The 17562-nt window shown below is 42.1% G+C and overlaps 1 protein-coding gene across 1 annotated transcript in view; it reads right to left on the bottom strand.

Moving 5' to 3' along the window:
• Window positions 1-9534: 9534 nt before the first annotated feature.
• LOC126397820 (NACHT, LRR and PYD domains-containing protein 12-like) overlaps window positions 9535-17562 on the bottom strand; it is a 33244-nt gene continuing 25216 nt past the window's right edge. The window contains exons 13-15 of the mRNA XM_050056786.1: window positions 14331-14377; window positions 12336-12475; window positions 9535-9693 (exon numbers count right to left, since the gene is read on the bottom strand). Coding sequence (XP_049912743.1) covers window positions 9658-9693; window positions 12336-12475; window positions 14331-14377 — 223 coding nt within the window. The 3' untranslated portion in view covers window positions 9535-9657. The remainder of the gene's footprint in view (window positions 9694-12335; window positions 12476-14330; window positions 14378-17562) is intronic.

Here is a 17562-nt window from a genome sequence, read left to right as displayed (position 1 = left end):
GATGTGTGTGGTCCTGCGCTTTCATGTGATATGCGTGGCATTTCTGTGCGAGCCTGCGTTCGCGAGTAATCCATCCAACAGTAATGTGTGTGCAAAGCTGTATGAAAGCTCTGTTATACATCATTTTATTGTAAATTTATCAATTTTTTTCGCTGTGAAAACATTGGATTACAGACAAGTGCTTGGCCTTGTCGGAAAGCTACAGTTCCGCTGTTTCACGTGATATGCGTGGCTTCTCGCTATGACACACGGTCGCGGAGAAAATCCACAGAGAAGAACAGGTGTGAATTTGGACACACTATGCGTCGTTCAGGCCCATAGTCTAAACTTCTCAGTTACAACATTTTATTGAGAACATTAAGGAACAGTGCTGCACGTTAACTTTTGTCTGCACATTTTTTTTGTTGCCATTGTTGCTGAGTCTGAGGTGCGAGTCATGCGCTCTCGCTCCGCCTCCACCTCAGGTACCGAAATTTGGCACCATTTCATTTTAAGTGAATCGGTACTTGGTAGTACCGACGTGAATCGGTACCAAGTACAAAAAGTACCGAGTTTCGGTACCCAACCCTATGCAAGGGAAATAAATTAAATGATTTACAGACTGTAACAACAGTCTATAACGTTAGATTAAGCTGTTTGGTCACTCGTGCGTACCTGTTTAAGTAAACAGAAAGTATAAAACAGCTGAATAACAATAGTAGATGGCATATGCTGTAACATTCACGGCAGTGCAGGAAGTTCAAGTGACTACTACGAACAGAGACACACAGCCAGCTCCCTTGTGCAAAGTAGTGCTGACGACGTTTCTATCATGAAGGTTACCTTACCTTATGTTAAAGCTAAACTCCAAAAAATGTCCGAATCTCATTAACCAGACATTGTCTGGTGTTCGTATTAAAACTAAAAAATACTGCCCAACAGTTGTATGCCTCCACGCACCAATCAAGTTTCTCTAGTGCTTGACACATATCTTTCCCCCGGCAGAAGATCTGTACAATCAGCACAGTTTCAAGGTGGACACCCAAAATTAGTATCACCAACTCAGTATCTGACCAAATGTCTCTCCCTCTGTTTCTGAGATATGACGTTGAGTAATGGCCAGAAAAGTGTTTTTTTCAGAACATTATGATGTCACAGTGAAGTTGACCCTTGACCTTTTGGATATAAAAAGTCATCACTTTATAATTTTATCTTAATAGACATTTGTGTAAAATGTTGTCAGACATGTTTTGTGAGGTCATAGTGACCTTTGACCACCAAATTCTACTCAGTTTATTCTTTAGTCCAAGTGGACTGCCAAATTTCAAGAAATGTCCTCAAGGTATTCTTCAGATATTGGGTTTACAAAAATTAGACAGATGCAAGGTCACACTGACCTTGACCTTTGACCACCCAAATCGAATTAGTTCATTGTTGAGTCCAAGTGAATGTGTGTGCCAAATTTGAAGAAAATCCATCAATGCGTTCTTAAGATATTGTGTTCACAAAAATGGGACGGACAGACAACCTGAAAACACAATGACTGGTGCAGAGGTCTAAAAACAGATGGAAAGGAAAACACCCGTAAAACTTAAGAATGAGATTAAAAGTGATGAAACACTTCTCTAAAACACTTTTTTTTTTTTTTTTCCAGTGGCGCTGCTCTGCTGCGACCCGGGCTACCTCGTGCTCCTGTCTTATGTCTCTGTACCCTTTTAATCTTTTATTTATTCATTTATTTTTGGTGGCTTAATTGTGCTACATAGTTAATAGTTAAAATGTAGCAGGATGTTGTTATAGAAAGGACTGCTTGTGGCGCTTACCCTGCGACTACTGTCATGCCACACCACGCTGGAGGTCGGGAACACAGTGCTCCTAAGCCTACACCAGAGACCAACTCCTACTTCTCCGTCCCAGCCGCATACTGGCGCCTCTCCTACCGAGGGAACTGCTCCGGAGCCTGGAGGGAGGCCGCATGGGACAGACGCGGAAGAGGGGAAAACACGGCGGAGTACGGCAGAGACTTCGTAAGAGAGCAAACAGACCACCACTGCCTTCCATGCTTCTCAGCAATGTTCGGCCTCTGAAGAGTAAAATTGAGGAGCTCAGAGTTAACACCAGGTTTCTCCACAAGTACTGGGAGTCATGCCTGCTTGTGTTCACTGAGACGTGGCTACAGGAGGTCGTGTCCGACTCGCTTGTCTCCTTGGACTGTTTTACCCTGGTGTGCTCGGACAGGAACGCCAACTCCGGCAAGATTAAAGGTGGTGGTATCTGTGTTTATGTCAGCAACAAGTGGATCTCACAGTTTACTACAAGAGAGTCAGTCTGTAACTCCGATATAGAGCTGATGTGCTTAAGCCTGAGACCTTTTTATCTTCCACATGAATTTGGGAACATTTTACTATGTACTGTTTACATTACGCCCAGTGGGAACGCAGCAAATGCAGCAAATACCATCACAGACTGTGTTCATAGACAACTGAAACGCACTCCCGGGGCACCCTGTTTTATTTTAGGTGATTTCATTGCAAACTTGAGACAACACTGCTTGGGTTTAATCAATATGTGAATTGCAACACCTATGGGAATGTCAGGAATGCCTATACATCTAAGGTTAAACCTCCTTTAGGGTCCTTGGACCATTATTCTGTATATTTAATTCCCACCTACAAGTCCTTGCTTAAGAGCAGCAAACCCCAGGTAAAAAAAAAAAACTTATTTATTTGGGATAATGATGGTATCGAAACTGAGTGGTTGTTTCTCCTGCACTAACTGGGGTCTCTTTCATGGCCTGGAGTTAGAGGAGGCCACAGACACCATCACTGAATATATAAAGTTTTGTAAAGAGAGCGTGTTAACCCAAAAAGTAATCACTATGTACCCAAATAATAAACCTTACATTTCTAAGGAAATAAAAGAGTGCATAGAACAGAAAAAGATAGCATTTAAGAGCGGGGATCTTGTTAGAATGAAACTGCGGAGAGATCCTAATCACAGACTGAGAACAGCTAGGAATACGACAAGGGAGAAATCTGAATCCAATTGTCTAGCAAAAACTGTGGGACTCCATTAAGGTAACGACAAACATGATACCAACAACATGGTTCGACCATGTCAACGTGGACCAGGTGGGTCTGCTGCCCCCTTCCTGTGGGTTCACTCATGTCTTCGCTATGGTGGACAGGACCACCAGGTTGACGGAGGCTGTTCCCCTGTCGTCTACCACGCCTGCGGAGGTGGCACGGGTGTTTATCTCTGCCTGGGTGGCCCGGTTTGGCACGCCAGCTGACCTGACTTCTGACAGGGGCCCCCAGTTCACCTCTGAGCTGTGGAACACCATGGCAGGGAGCCTGGGGGTGAAACTCCATCGTACCATGGCATACAACCCCCAGGCTAATGGACTGTGTGAGCGTTTTCACAGCACCATGAAGGCTGCTCTCCGGGCTACACTCACAGACAGTAATTGGGTCGATCGTCTGCCATGGGATGGGATTCCATGAGGATTTGCAGTAATCTTCTGCGGAGCTCGTCTTTGGCCAGCCACTGAGGGTCCCTGGGGAGTTTCTTCCGGTGGCCTCGGCCCCCTGGTCTGCTGCGGCTCACCGGTCTGCCTTCCGCGATGCCACCAGCATTTTCGCCCCTGTTCCTGTACATCACTGCCTCCCCCAGTCCTACATCCCGAAAGATCTGATGTCGGCCGAGTACGTGTTCATCCGCCACGATGCACATCGTTCCTCACTCCAGGCTCCGTATGACGGGCCTTTCCGCGTCCTGGAGGCAGGTCCCAAGAGTTTCATTGTGGACATGGTTGGGGAATCAGGAGCGGGTTTCAGTGGATCGCCTTAAACCTGCTCACGTGGCCCCGGATGGGCTGGTGATGCTGGCTCAGCCCCCACGCTGTGGCCGCCCTCCCACCTCTGCCCCTTTCTCATGCTCTCCCGCCTCTGCCCTTTCCTCAGGACCTCCCCCTGTTGCTACCTCTGCCTCTGTGTCGGCCCNGGTCTGCCTTCCGCGATGCCACCAGCATTTTCGCCCCTGTTCCTGTACATCACTGCCTCCCCCAGTCCTACATCCCGAAAGATATGATGTCACCTCAGAATAGACAGCACAGGTGGAGGTGATTAGGTGATGTCAGCGTGGGAGGGGTGTGGTTAAGTTTGCCCTGGCTGTTGTGGTGTCATCAGTTTTTGTGTTGGAAGTCTGCGAGTAAAGAAAGACTCAACTGCACTCCCGTCTGCTCGTCTCCTTTTTATCAACTTCCACAGGTGTATCAATGTGTTAAATGAGGGTGAAAAGGCAAAGGAGCTAATGACTTCTGCAGATTCGGGACCAGAGACTTTTCAAAAGAGCAACAGGCAGCTCTGGACTGTATACCTGCAGAAATCATCCTTGATCAGCATGTCGCGGAGAGACTTTTCTCACATATCTGTGCCAGGAAGACCTCTGGACCAGATGGCATCTCTGGGCGTTTATTAAAAGTCATGCAGCAAGGAGCTAGCACAAGCCTGGTGCCCCATCTTTAAGAAGTCAATAGACACTCACTCTGTCCTTGCTATCTGGAAAAGTTCTATCATCATACCTATGCCTACAAAAGCAAGCATGTGACACATCCGAATATTTTTTGAAAATACAGAGGTCTGTCAAATGGTGTGATGTGGTGTGTGACAATCATCTTGTTTTGAATGCCAACAAAACAAAAGAGATTGTGTTTGATTGGTGACCACAGGCCTGTGGTCATCCACAACCTAACTATTGCCCAGGTTAACTCCTACAAATATATTGGTGTCTTCATTGATAACACACTAACTTGGAGCACACATGTTGACTGCCTCTGCTGTCGGTTGGGGGTTGAACGGGGGTCACAGACACAGATAGGAATATGTATTCCTGTCAAATACGGCGGCCATAGTGCTCCGCGGCGCAAGTACGGCTTACCAGCAACGGAGAAGCCTGGCTCCAGGTCCAATATTTTCCTCTTTGTTCATGTCATGACTGTCCAGTAGTACCTGGACAGCCGAGCCGTGGCGGCACACAGGTATGTGACGTGTCAGAGGGGAAACGAGCCGTTCACATTTCTCTCTTTGTGGCAGGTAACGGTCCACAAACCTCACCGCACTTTTTGCATAAGCAGTACCAATAAGAGTAGTAGTACCGTTAATATCTTAATTATACCCTTAACGATCTGCGAGTGGAGACTCAGATCTTTTATAAAAGGTAAGAGTCTCACTCCTACCACTATTTTTGGCTAATATATACCGTCTAGAAAGTGGGATCATAACTTCATATGGCTTTATTTGGTGATATTTTATGGTGTTTCTGTGTCATAAACAACATCAGCTATCATAATCACACCTGATTTCAATAAGGTACAATGTTTGAAGCTGGCTGAGTGTTGTTTGATCACTGATAGTACTGTTTTGAAGCCGAGTGACCGACTTGTCATTTGGAGCTCCGCCTGGATCTTTTCATGGAAAAAACACTGTAGAATGGTCATACTTTGAGCAGTCTTCTTCAAATTTGAAACAAGTGTTCATTGATAGTGTGCCTACAGCCCCACAGTGTCATTTACCTGCTCAGATGAAGCCACAGACAGTTATTCATCCTGAAAAACATTTTTTATTTTATTTTAGGCAAAATCTTCAATTTTTTACTGACTTCAGAGGCCCATTACTCTGTCTCTGTATCACCTAGAGTGTTTCTGACACTTTCACAAGAAACTTCAGGGAGTTTTCTTTCTGGCAAGACCTCATGCATGCATGCATGTAGTCAGAGTGGTTCAGACGCTACAGTCATTTTAATTTAGGTATGTCATTTTAGGCTTTTTCTCTACAAAATGGGGGTGGAGTGCAAAAACTCCTTTGTCCCTGCTTCTATAAAATTTGTTAACAGTGGCAGATAAAGCCAACTGCACTTTACTTTATGGCTGCTGTTTTAAATTGCTGTATGATGTTTATTTTATTTTATTTACTGTTTTGATTTACTATTCATTACTATGGTGTACTATTTATTGCCTGCTGCACTATTTAACTACTGACTATGTTACTATTTATTTATTATCTATTTTTATGTTGTGTTACCAGTGTTGAATCTTCTCTGCATCTAGACCCCTCATCACTCCACACTGATCCCCTTGAGATGTTCTTGAGATATTGCGTTCACAAGAATGAGAATGATGCAAGGTCACAGTGACCTTGACCTATGACCATAAAAATCTATAAGTTCTTCGCTATGTCCGAGTGGACGCATATGCAAAATCTGGAGAAATTCCCTGTGGGATTTGTGAGATATCATGGTGATGAGAATGGTACGGATGCAAGGACAGACGGACAACCCAAAAAACATAATACCTCTGGTTACGGCTATCACCTTGGTGGAGGCATAAAAACAGCTACACAGTAGCTTTTTACAACTTGTTCCCTGAAAACAACGCTACAAGAGCAGTGAAAGTGTTAAGTTTTGGGTTTGAAAGATAAACAATGAAGTGAAACTCCATAAAACCCAGAGGAGCTGCAGATTACACTGATCATTTTGTACCAGAGAAACACAGCAGGTTATTTGTACATCATTATAAAAAATGTTATATAAACGGACCCTGGAGCTCTGTTTACAATAAAATCCCTCAAAAACTGGTTAAATAAAGTCAACTATACAATGAATACAGACTGAAGAAAAATTGGAGGCAGAGAAACAATGAGGTGCCATGAATCAATCAATGGCTGTAGAACTGTTATTTTTTACTTCTATCGGGTGACGTGATGCTGCAGGTGGATGAATACTTAACCATTCAGATAGACATCATGCTTCCAGACTTCTCTCTGGCTTTGGTCTCGGACTGTTAAAGTCACTTCCTCCTCGTTTGTAGGCAGGCGGATCTCAAATGTTGGGTGGTAATTTGGTCCAAACTCCACGTCAAACTCTGCTTTCTGAAAACCAGTGTAAATACAGCTATAATATCCAGTTAACTAAAGGAAACCAACAGTAGCTTGTTAGTGCTGTAACATGCTGACACGATTCATCAGAGACTTTGATTCAAAATACTCACCTTAGGTTGTATTTTAATGGCCTGAGGACAGTGAACAGTGTAACTGTGATCTTGGATGAGTTTACATGTGGAAGGAGCCTCAATGTAAACAGAATTTTGTCGTTTTGCGCTCACCTTAGGAGACATCAGAACATTTACATTTACAACTTGGTTTATCCTCCATAGAGACAGACTGATAAATATATCTAATTACAGATATATCGGTTTTATGTAGATTGCTACGTAACAAGAAATATCAGCACTGTGGGGCAGCAACTAATCTGCTGGTTTGATCTACAATGTTGGAAAATAGTGAAAAATCAAAAATTACATGTCTTCAGGTTGAGCATGTGACACTTAGTTTTAGTAAAAAAAACTGTTTCAGTGTTAATATGAAACCTAAATGTTGTTTTATGACGGACTTGAAAAATTACTAAACTTTAAGAAAAATAAGTTGATAGCTGTAACATGAAGCTTTACCTCATCCAGAGGGATGTTTCTTGGCAGCAGAAGTACATTGAGTTTTTGCCACTGTGTTTTAGGGTTTGGTTGTCCAAGGAACAGCAGAATTTGACCACTGACTGGTATTTTCAAAATCCCCCTTATGACGTTCCAGAGAAGGCCAAAGGCAGAGAGGTGCGGGACACTGACCACCACATGAGTGTCTGTAATCTTCAGTGGGTTGAGGATGCTCATTCCATTGTCAGTGATGTGGACGACAGACAACAGGTGCCCAGAGGTCAGAGCTGTAAAAACACAGAGCTGTTAAAGTACAAGTAAAGCATAAATAAAATGTGTAGTGAGTTTTCCGTACATAGAAAATTTGTTATTAAGCATCCAGCCAAATTTGAATACTTAAAAAAAGTCGGCAAGTATAAAATTATGTTTCAAAATAATGAAATAATAGGCAGTATTTCCTGTTCTGACACGCTGGGGGCATTTCTAATTTTTTGCTGGATCAAAAACATACCACGCCGTGACACCACTGTATCATACTGAACCGAAACGTTACACCTCTACTACAAGGGTTATAACGCAGGATTTAAACTTCCGCGCTATAAAGACACTGTACTTACAGTGAGGCTCTGTGTAGACGCATACCCTATGCCCTAGCCTGACGTGTGCACCTAGCCAGCAATGTAACTACACATCACAGAGATGCAAACCTCCTGTTTATTTTTTTTAAGCTATAAACCATTTCCCTCAGTGGAAGCAAAGCTTTTATTTTCTCTTATTTCACAAGCCCCTTTTACACTGCCAGATTTTCCGCCAATGTTGGGCCGTTTTGCCGGCAAGCTGCGAGCGTTTAGACACACAGAGCCGGACTGGCAAGTTGATCCAAGGTGCCCAGTTTTCCACCTCGTAGGGTAGACATATTGGTGGAACCCTTTTAGTTTAAATAGACCGAGGCGGCCTTCCGCCACGGGAGGGGCTGTTGATGACACCGCACGTGCGAGCCACCACTGGCGGTGGATAAACAGGAAACAGCTGATAGCAGGAATTAGCGAGCAGCTAGTAGCAAGAGGGAAACACAAACCTGACAGACACTGTAAAGATGAGCAACTGGGGAGACAAAGAATTGTGCGCCCTCCTTGCCCTCGCAAACGAAGAGGCCATTAGCCGGCACGGGGGCAGTGAAGAACCGGCCGACTTACGAGAGAATCGCCGAAGGACTGACCAGCCATGGCTTCCCTCCCACGTCACTGTTTACGTCACACGCTGAGCTACACGTTTTGTTACTTGCTCACGCCCCCCATTGCCCCGAAAAAGGCGCATTCTGTATAAACAAAAGTAGGTAGGCAGCATTTTGCTGCACTCCCCGATTTTGTTTTTATACTGCCAATGCTGAAATAAGACTGATTGGGCTTTCCAATCTAAAAAGGGCTACAGATAGGAAACATTAATTGTGAAGTCAATAAAGCCCCCACAAAAAAAGCATTTTAAGTCTTGTGTATGGTTTATCCTGACGTTATAGGAGTAGAGGAGAGTCTTCTAGCCAATTCTAGGCAGGTAAAATGTCAAAGGCTTATGCTACTAACATTAGCATGTTGTATATTTAAGGAAAACATGCCTAGTACAAGACAATTCTTTTGTCTGTGAACCTTTTGAGTTATAATGGAGCCTAGCTTTGTAATGTTACCTTTGTAAAAATGATGCTGTTGTTGCTGGCTTCACAGTAGAGGTAAACTCTGCTTGCTGCTAGGACAATTTATGCAGTGTAAAATGTCATAGGTTTGTGCTAATAACATTGGCATGTTGCTAAGAATGTGGAGAAAATGTAACTAACAAAAGGTAAGTGTTTTGGCTGTAAACCTTATCAATTATAATGAAGCCAATTTGTGTACTTGAACAGATAAATCATCAGGAGGTTGTTTGTACAGACTGTAGGTATAATGAACTGTGTAGTCAGTAGGAGGTGCTAACAGGAGATTTTTTCATTGCTCTAACAAAACTCTTAAACTCATCTCTTACCATCCATAGTTTCACAGTGTGGGAGGTGGAGCTGACAGACAGCAGCATCCTCAGAGCACTTGATTTTGAACAGTGGCCCTGCAGCCATCTTGTCTGCTGATTGGAGGAGGTTCTCATCCCATTGGACAATGCTGTACTTTAGCTCCGCCTTCTGAGCCATAACAAACACCAGTTCGGTCAAATCACACTGGAAAATACCTGCATGAGGACATCTGAACCTGCAGGACACAGAAGGGCTGATTACAACAACCTTCAAATAATTTGCAGACAATATGCATGTTTATTCATCTTGTACGGCATGGTTTACACGTTTCAATCTTTCTTTCTGTGTTGTGACAACCTGCGATACATCTGACTGTCCAACAGATATCTCATTGATAATTTGCAGGACTGATCAAGTGTCATGACCTCAAACTGTACATTAAACAAAAATAGTCTTTAAAATAAGTTAATAAATAACTAGAATTACCGCCTGCAAACCAGTCATGTTGCAGTTACAGATTACATCCATGTAATCCTGTTCATACTCATATGTTACCATGACAGCTGATAATGCTTTAAATATGGACGTCGCTGCAAAGAAGGTACATGTTCTAAAATATGGATGCTTCACACACACACGCACACGCACACACACACACACATCTTCCCCCCAACAGCCCAGCAGATCTATACAACCAGTACAGTTTCAAGGTGGACAGGGCAGTATGACAAAATTTTCATATTGCTTTTTTTTTGTTAAATCATATCGGTTTCATGGTATTTGACGGTATTTTGCTCGGGTTTGGCCCACTTGACATGCTGCTGTGTTGTGCTATGGCCTATTCAAGTGCTGGAATTTGTTATTTACGTGACAACGCCTGAATGCAACACAGGCTCCGCTTCATTAGTGCCGTGCTGGGTTATAATTGTCTCGGACTCGGGTCGGCCTCAGTCAGAAAAATGTGACCCGAGCTGTGCTCTAGTGTGCTCACCTGTGTGCGTGCGCGCACGTGTCTGTGTGTGTGTGCGCGCATCGGGGTAAAACTCCGCCGTGTGAGAGAGCAGAGGAGAATAAACGGCGGTGCGCCGCTGCTAGTTGCATATAGGGGAAATACTGCTCTTTTTGGTATGGGTTCTTCTGGGTCATCGTGTACAATTGCTTTGCTTTCAGGACTCTCTCCAGCAGCCATTCTTGCCTCTAAACTTTTATGCTCTCACTCTCGCCAGCTCTAGAATGCCTGGGGTGTGCAGCGGTGAAATGGGTCCCCGCTGAAACACTTGTTTGGGCTATTCACCGGTATTGCGGTATATGAAAAATTCATATCATAATGAAAATAATTACCAGTTTTTGGTATGAACCGGTATACCGCACAGACCTAGTGGACACCCAAGATTAGTGTCACCAATTCAGTATCTGACCAAATGTCTCCCCTTCTGTTCCTGAGATATGACATTGAGTAATGGTCAGAAATGTGTTTCTGCAGAATATTATGATGTCAAAGTGAAGCTGACCTTTGATCTTTTGGATATAAAATGTCATCACTTCATAATTTTTATCTTATTAGACATTTGTGTAAAATGTTGTCATAATTAGCTAATGGATTCTTGAGTTATGGCCAAAAACATATTCTGTGAGGTCACAGTGACCTTGACCCTTTGACCAAATTCGAATTCAAATCACTTAACTGTTGAGTACCAGTAAATGTTTGTGCCAAATTTGAAAAAATAATTTCGTCAAGGTATTCCTGAGATATTGTGTTTGCGAGAATGCGACAGACGAGGTTGCAGTGCCTTTGGCCTTTGACCACCAAAATCTAATCAGTCTTGTATCAGTATTGTTGGATCCAGGTGGACATTTGTGCCAAATCTGAAGAAATTCTCTCAAGGTATTCTTTAGATAACGTGCTCGCAAGAATGAGACAGATGAGGTCACAGCACTCTTTGACCACCAAAATCTATTTAGTTCATTGTAGAGTCCAAGTGGAAGTGGAGTGGAAGTGGAAATCTGAAGAAATCCCCTTGTGGTGTTCTTGAGATATTGCATTCATAAGAATGAGACGGATAGACAACCCGAAAATATAATACCTCTAGCCATGGCTATTGCCAGAGAGGAGGCATACAAACAGCATCCGCCTATTAACACAGACATTAACACAATAACTATCCAGCTTTTGGCCTGATAATAAGTCATATAAAGGCTGCATTGTTTAAAAAGTTGTGGACCAAACTGAATTTCTGGACAAGGTGTGAGTGAAGCAGCAGTATGAAGTATGAAGCAATGAAAGGAGTTGAAATGATAGTTGATGTGTGTCAACAGGTCTCTGAAGCTGTTCTAAACATCCAACATGCAGTTCTAATAGAAAATACCAATGCTTTCAGCACCAATTTGAGCCAAACTGTACTGAACAGGTTGAATTTTCAATATAAGTGTAGGCACTGAAAGGAGGTGAAGTGTTGGTTTAAGTGTAAATGCTGCAGTGACTTGACCTGGTTGAAATATCCTGCAGTTTTTGATTTGATTACCTGTATGTAGTCTTTCCAGACTCAGTCAGCAGTTCAGGTGTGAATTTTAACACAGTAGTTGGCCAAAGAATTAAAAGTTCATTGCTGTTTGAAAGGGTGTACTTTTAATACTTTTATCATCTTCCCTGTATGTGTATATATATATATATGTATATATGTATGTATGTATGTATATGTATATATATATATATATATATATATATATATATACATACATACATACACACATAAAATGACAGTAATATGGTTTATCCCAATTATTCGATCGTAACAGGCCTAGAAAGGGGGAAAAATACTAAGAAACTCCAGTCTGATCACTGATAAATTAACAAAAATGTTAAAATGAAAAACTGACATTCGAATTCAGAGCCTCTGTACACAGAAGCTGCTGCTGCCTCAACCTCTCTGGATCTCCAGGGCATAGCTGATCCATTTCATCCACAGTCTCCTCATTTCTGTCAGACACATCGAGGTTTGGGTTTGATGTAGACGGATCTGGTGGGTGATAAGAGTCATCAGATGGAGAGAGGGAGACAAGCAGCAGATGTCAAACATACTTTATAATATCCAGGTGACCAAACATTCATAAACCTGTAAACAGCAACGTCCCCAGTTCAAGGCGACCAGTGCCCTTTTTAGCACATCTTTCTCCTCGTGTTTCCTGTTATCGACCAGCAAACCCTCCAATGAAGTCAAAATGTTGGCAAAATTCTGTTTAAGTCATGACCAAGTCCAAAGGGGGTTGATACCAAGTTAAAACAGAGTCCATACAATAAAAATGTATCCAACAATGACAGAGCCGGAGATTCATGACATTGGCCTAATCCCAATACAACCCTTACCCCTACCACATAGCCTTTACCCCTCCATTTTACATGTTCAGGTCAAGGTGTAGGTTGTCCTGATAGAACCATAGAGCAAACTGTTTGGGCTGCATGGCACTCCAAACTGAGGCTTTTCAGAAGCACACCTCAAACCAAGGTTATGACAAATCATCATTAAGACGGCTGCACAAGCAACACATAAAACCCCACATTTGTATTTTCTTCATTAATAAAGACTTAAAAATACAATAACCATCGTATTGTCTTAGTTTAATGTTGTTTTAATGAATTAGAGTCCTTTTTTTAATGACAAGTATAACAAAAGAGCAAAGAAGCTTGTATGCTGACATCTCAGTGGCTAACTAGCTAGCTAGCTGATGTTACATTGATATATCTGATTTGTGCATGACTAGGGATGGGAATTGAGAAGCGGTTCCTGTTAAGAAACAGTTCCAACTGGTTCAGTTCATTGACATCATTAGCCTATATGCTTAACGATTCCCTTATCGATTCTTTTCATTACGCCGAATCTCCACGTCACGCTCATCAGTCAGCAGCATGTTCAACAACAAAGACGTAATGGCGGAGAGACAGAAGCGGTCGAAAGCGTGGCTTCACTTCACCAAAAAAGACTCATTTCTGCTGCCTGCAGTGTTGCTCCCCCAGACCAATTTCATATTTGTTTACTTATACAAGCACTTATCTCTTGTTTAGAATAGAAACTCAATAAAATTTGTGTTGTTGACACCGAAAACCTGTAAGGTTTACTTTTTCTACACAGAAAACTCACAGGAGGAATCGATAAGGGAATCGATAAATAATCAGATCAGTAAGCAGAATCGATAATGGCATTGATATCAATAAAATCCTATCAATTCTCATACCTATGCATAACAATGAAGCATTTTGACATATTTCCACCCCCTCCCCACTTTGATGACATGACGCCCAAAATTTAAGACCAGCAGCAAAATTGCTGCACATGTTACGGCTCCTCTGATATCAGTGCAGACTGGCAGGGTTGGAGCACGGGTTGCTAACTTCAGCTTGCAGAGAACTGCTCATGGCCTGGTAACGAAGCAGTGTTCTTTTTTTTTGTTTGATAACTTGTTTGATTGATTGATGGCACCAAACTTGCATGAACAAGTGTGTGCCAAGTGTCTTGACAACCACAAAAGGATGCCTATAGCCTACACAAGAGAAAATCACCACAGCAGAAGACGGTATATTTGCAATGTCAGGCAACACTCATTACATCTATTTATGTGAACACCAGCATTCAAGACGACTGATGATGTATCATGGTCTTGAAGAGTCGTGCCATTTCATAGGGGAAGATTTCGACCACAAGATATGAGTAAAAATAAGAAATGGGACTGGGCCATTCTTGCAACAAGACATCATCTTACCCAACATGCAAAATAGAACAGAATTGCTGTGGTTACTGGTTAACCAGTGCCATAAAGCACATGGCAGCCAATTCTTTAATTAGGCCCCTTCTTTAATATGTTTCTTCTTTTACTCACGTCCTTCATGTCTGTCAGGTGTAGCCCTGTTTTCTCTGTCATCGAGCCTGAGAGGACAAACACAAATACAGCAGTTATTTTATATGAAAAGTTGAAATAATTGCTCAAAATCACTCATCTTCCAGACTTAAGTCATTGTGACAGGTGAAACTTTAAAACTGAAGAACATAGACATATTTACTGTTACACTAAGATCAAGGAATTGACCATTCATAGCAATTATACATATAATTAGATTTGTCACAAAAAAACTCAGCAGTTTGAGGGAACTCTTCATGAATCCAAGCAGTGACGTGGAGAATAAATTCCCTCTTAATGATCAAACATGAACATTAAATCTTAATTAAATCAAATATACTAAAAATTTGGCGTGAGCGTATCAGTGTCAGAGGAGTCAGTGAGAAGTGCCAGGTTATAGTGGAGACACTGTGCACCTGTATGATTGGATGTCACTGGTCAGCTGGTAGCCAAGAAGCTGATGGAGGATTGCTGGATTGCTCAGATGGACTATCAGACACTGAAAGCCGAGAGCGGCCGTGCTTGTGATTATCTTTAAATGCCACATGAGCGACAGGTAGTCAAACTCCAGTAAACAGTTGGTGCCAGGATGTTTTGTTAGCCGCTGAATGGCAGCGGAGAAGGTAAGTAAGACTCCTCTCAGAGCTGGACTGTCTCGAGAAGGTTTATGGGTTGATGCTGTTAATCAGGCAGGTAGGAGGCTCTGTTATCTGTGAGTGTAGCTGTGTTGTAACAGTCTGAACTCTGCAGAGTTTTCTTAGACAGAGATGAAAGTTTAGTTTTAACTCTGTGAGAAATGATTTTAAACCTCCAGTCCACCATGTTGCAGATTTAGAAAGAATTCAGGCTTTAAGTTATTTTTCTGCTTCTTAACAATGAGATTGATAAATCAGAGTTTACAATGAACCTGGGTAGAAATCCTAGTTGTCTCAGATTAGTTATTTGTGGTGCCAAAGTTTTTGAGACCATAACTGGAAAGGTGTTGATCTTTTCAAATGATGATCAGTAAGCATGTGCTCGTATATCACCCCATAAAACTGTCAAAAACTGACCTTGATTATGATTTCTGATACATGAATTAGCCTCATTGGATTAGTTTAAAGGAGCTATATGTAAGAAATCTAAAGCAAATAGTCGTAAAATCCTCCTAATATGTCACAGAGACTAAGGAATAATGTTCATATAACATACTGATCTCACCGACAACAATAGTACAGCCAGAATATTCGCATTTAAAAAAAATTTTTACGGTCCGCAAATCATGTTTATGTTTTGAATTTGTGTTTTGGCCTGTTGCGCCACCCACCGCCGTCTACCAGTCACGCAGTCAGTAGAGTCTCAGCATCAGTTACAGTTACGACTGAGCTACAGCAGCACGGCAAGCAGCATTAGCAGTGTCCCGGTACATAGCATTAGCAGCCGGCTCCTCCTCAGCTGTATCCCGGCAGCAGCGTTAGCAGCAGAGAAGCCGGACTGCTCAAACGGTCCGCTGGAAACCCAAAGATCAAGGACGCGGCGACGCAGCCCATGGGCAGCCACCCGTGGGCAGCCGCCTGTGGGCAAACAAATCAGTCTCCAGCGTGCCGCTGTCCAGCAACCTCGAATCTGTAGGGGAGGGGGGGCGGACACGACCATAACCGTTTTGGCCACATTCTTATATACAGCGCCTTTAAGGAAAACAATGTGTGACTAAAATGTCATTAATTTTCGTTGACTAAAATGTTTTGAATTTTTGTCGACCAGACTAAAACTATGAAAGATAGAAATGACTAAAATGTGTCTAAAACTAATAAACATTTTTGTCTCAAGACTAAGACTAAGACTAAATGTTAAACAGCTGCAAAAAATTCCACTGCTGCAAATGTACCAATCATCGAAGGGATTTCCTTGCTCTGTTTGAATCATTTAGGAATGGCAGCCTGAAATCTGTTGGGTTAATGTTAGTTTGTACTGTGTGTGTTCCTCCTTGTTTACGTCTTGTTTCACTGATTGACACACTGGGTTATAATGGTGTAAATGAGTTGACATGTTTGGAGTAAACCCACTGATGTAACCTACTGTCGCGTAGCAGATGTGACATACTGTGTTTTTTTATCTGCCACTCATCATGATCCTCATAATTCACAGCGAAACCAAAGTGGCTCCAAGTGCCAAACCTGTACATTATTGGAGGATCTTCTACTTCTGGTCTGGTAATGGCCTTACTAACTATACTGCAACGAGCTAGCTTAGCATAACTGCCTCCCAGTTGTGTCTTACTGGAGTAGAATGTTTTGGTTTGGGAGTGGGAGGGGCAAGACAGCATGTTAACTGTTCCGTTGTGTGGCGTTGGTTAAGCATAATATTTTATATACTCATCAGTATGTGTTTAGAGAGAACCACTCTTCTTCTCTGGCTGTCTCTTATCTTGTCAATAAAATTTATAAAGCTTAAGATAAAAATCGGGATCTTTTTGGAGATATCTAAAGCTTTTAATACTGTAAGTCATCCAAACTTTCCCATCTTAGAGTAAATAAAACTGTGTTGCTTTGGTCTTCGAGTTACCTCAAAGACAGGAAACAGTGTTTGTCTCTTACAATGATATTAATTCATCCTTCTGTAGCATAACTTGTGGAGTACCTAAAGGATCGATCCTTCTGCCATTATTAATTTTAGTTTATATAAAAGATCTAAGGAATGTTTCAACCAAACTGTTTAAAGTGATGTAAGCTGATGACACAACAGTTTTTTAATCACACAAAGACATTGACGAAATCTCTACAGTAGTAAATCATGAACTCATTAAGATAGGTGATTGGTTTAACTATAATAACTTATCTCTTAATGTAAAGAAAACATGTTTTATTCTCTTTGGCATTAGGCTGGGGAATGATGGCCAGTTTTGAAATATAAAATCTCGATAACAATTCTATTTCAAAAGTCCAGTCAACATGACTTCCTGGATGTACAACCTAATGAGTCTCTATCTTAAAGGGCCAGTGTGTAAAATGGGTTGAAAACCATTGAAAACAGTGACATCAGTGGTCAAATTCTAGATTGCAGGGCTCACTCGCTCACCCCTCCCGTCGGGTAAATGACGGTGGCCTCGTAGGGACAAAAAGCCTTGCGCAGACAAGAGTTTTTCAGGAGTAGGTCTATCTAGCGACGAGGTGAATGTTTATTTAGAAATCTAAACCATGTTACGATATTGTAATGAATCCCTCACGAGCAGGAG

Source organism: Epinephelus moara, chromosome 11 (assembly GCF_006386435.1).
Source record: "Epinephelus moara isolate mb chromosome 11, YSFRI_EMoa_1.0, whole genome shotgun sequence".
Lineage (NCBI taxonomy): Eukaryota > Metazoa > Chordata > Actinopteri > Perciformes > Serranidae > Epinephelus > Epinephelus moara.
The sequence above is the reverse complement of the archived record's forward strand: the minus strand, read 5'-3'. Positions and strand labels throughout refer to the sequence as shown.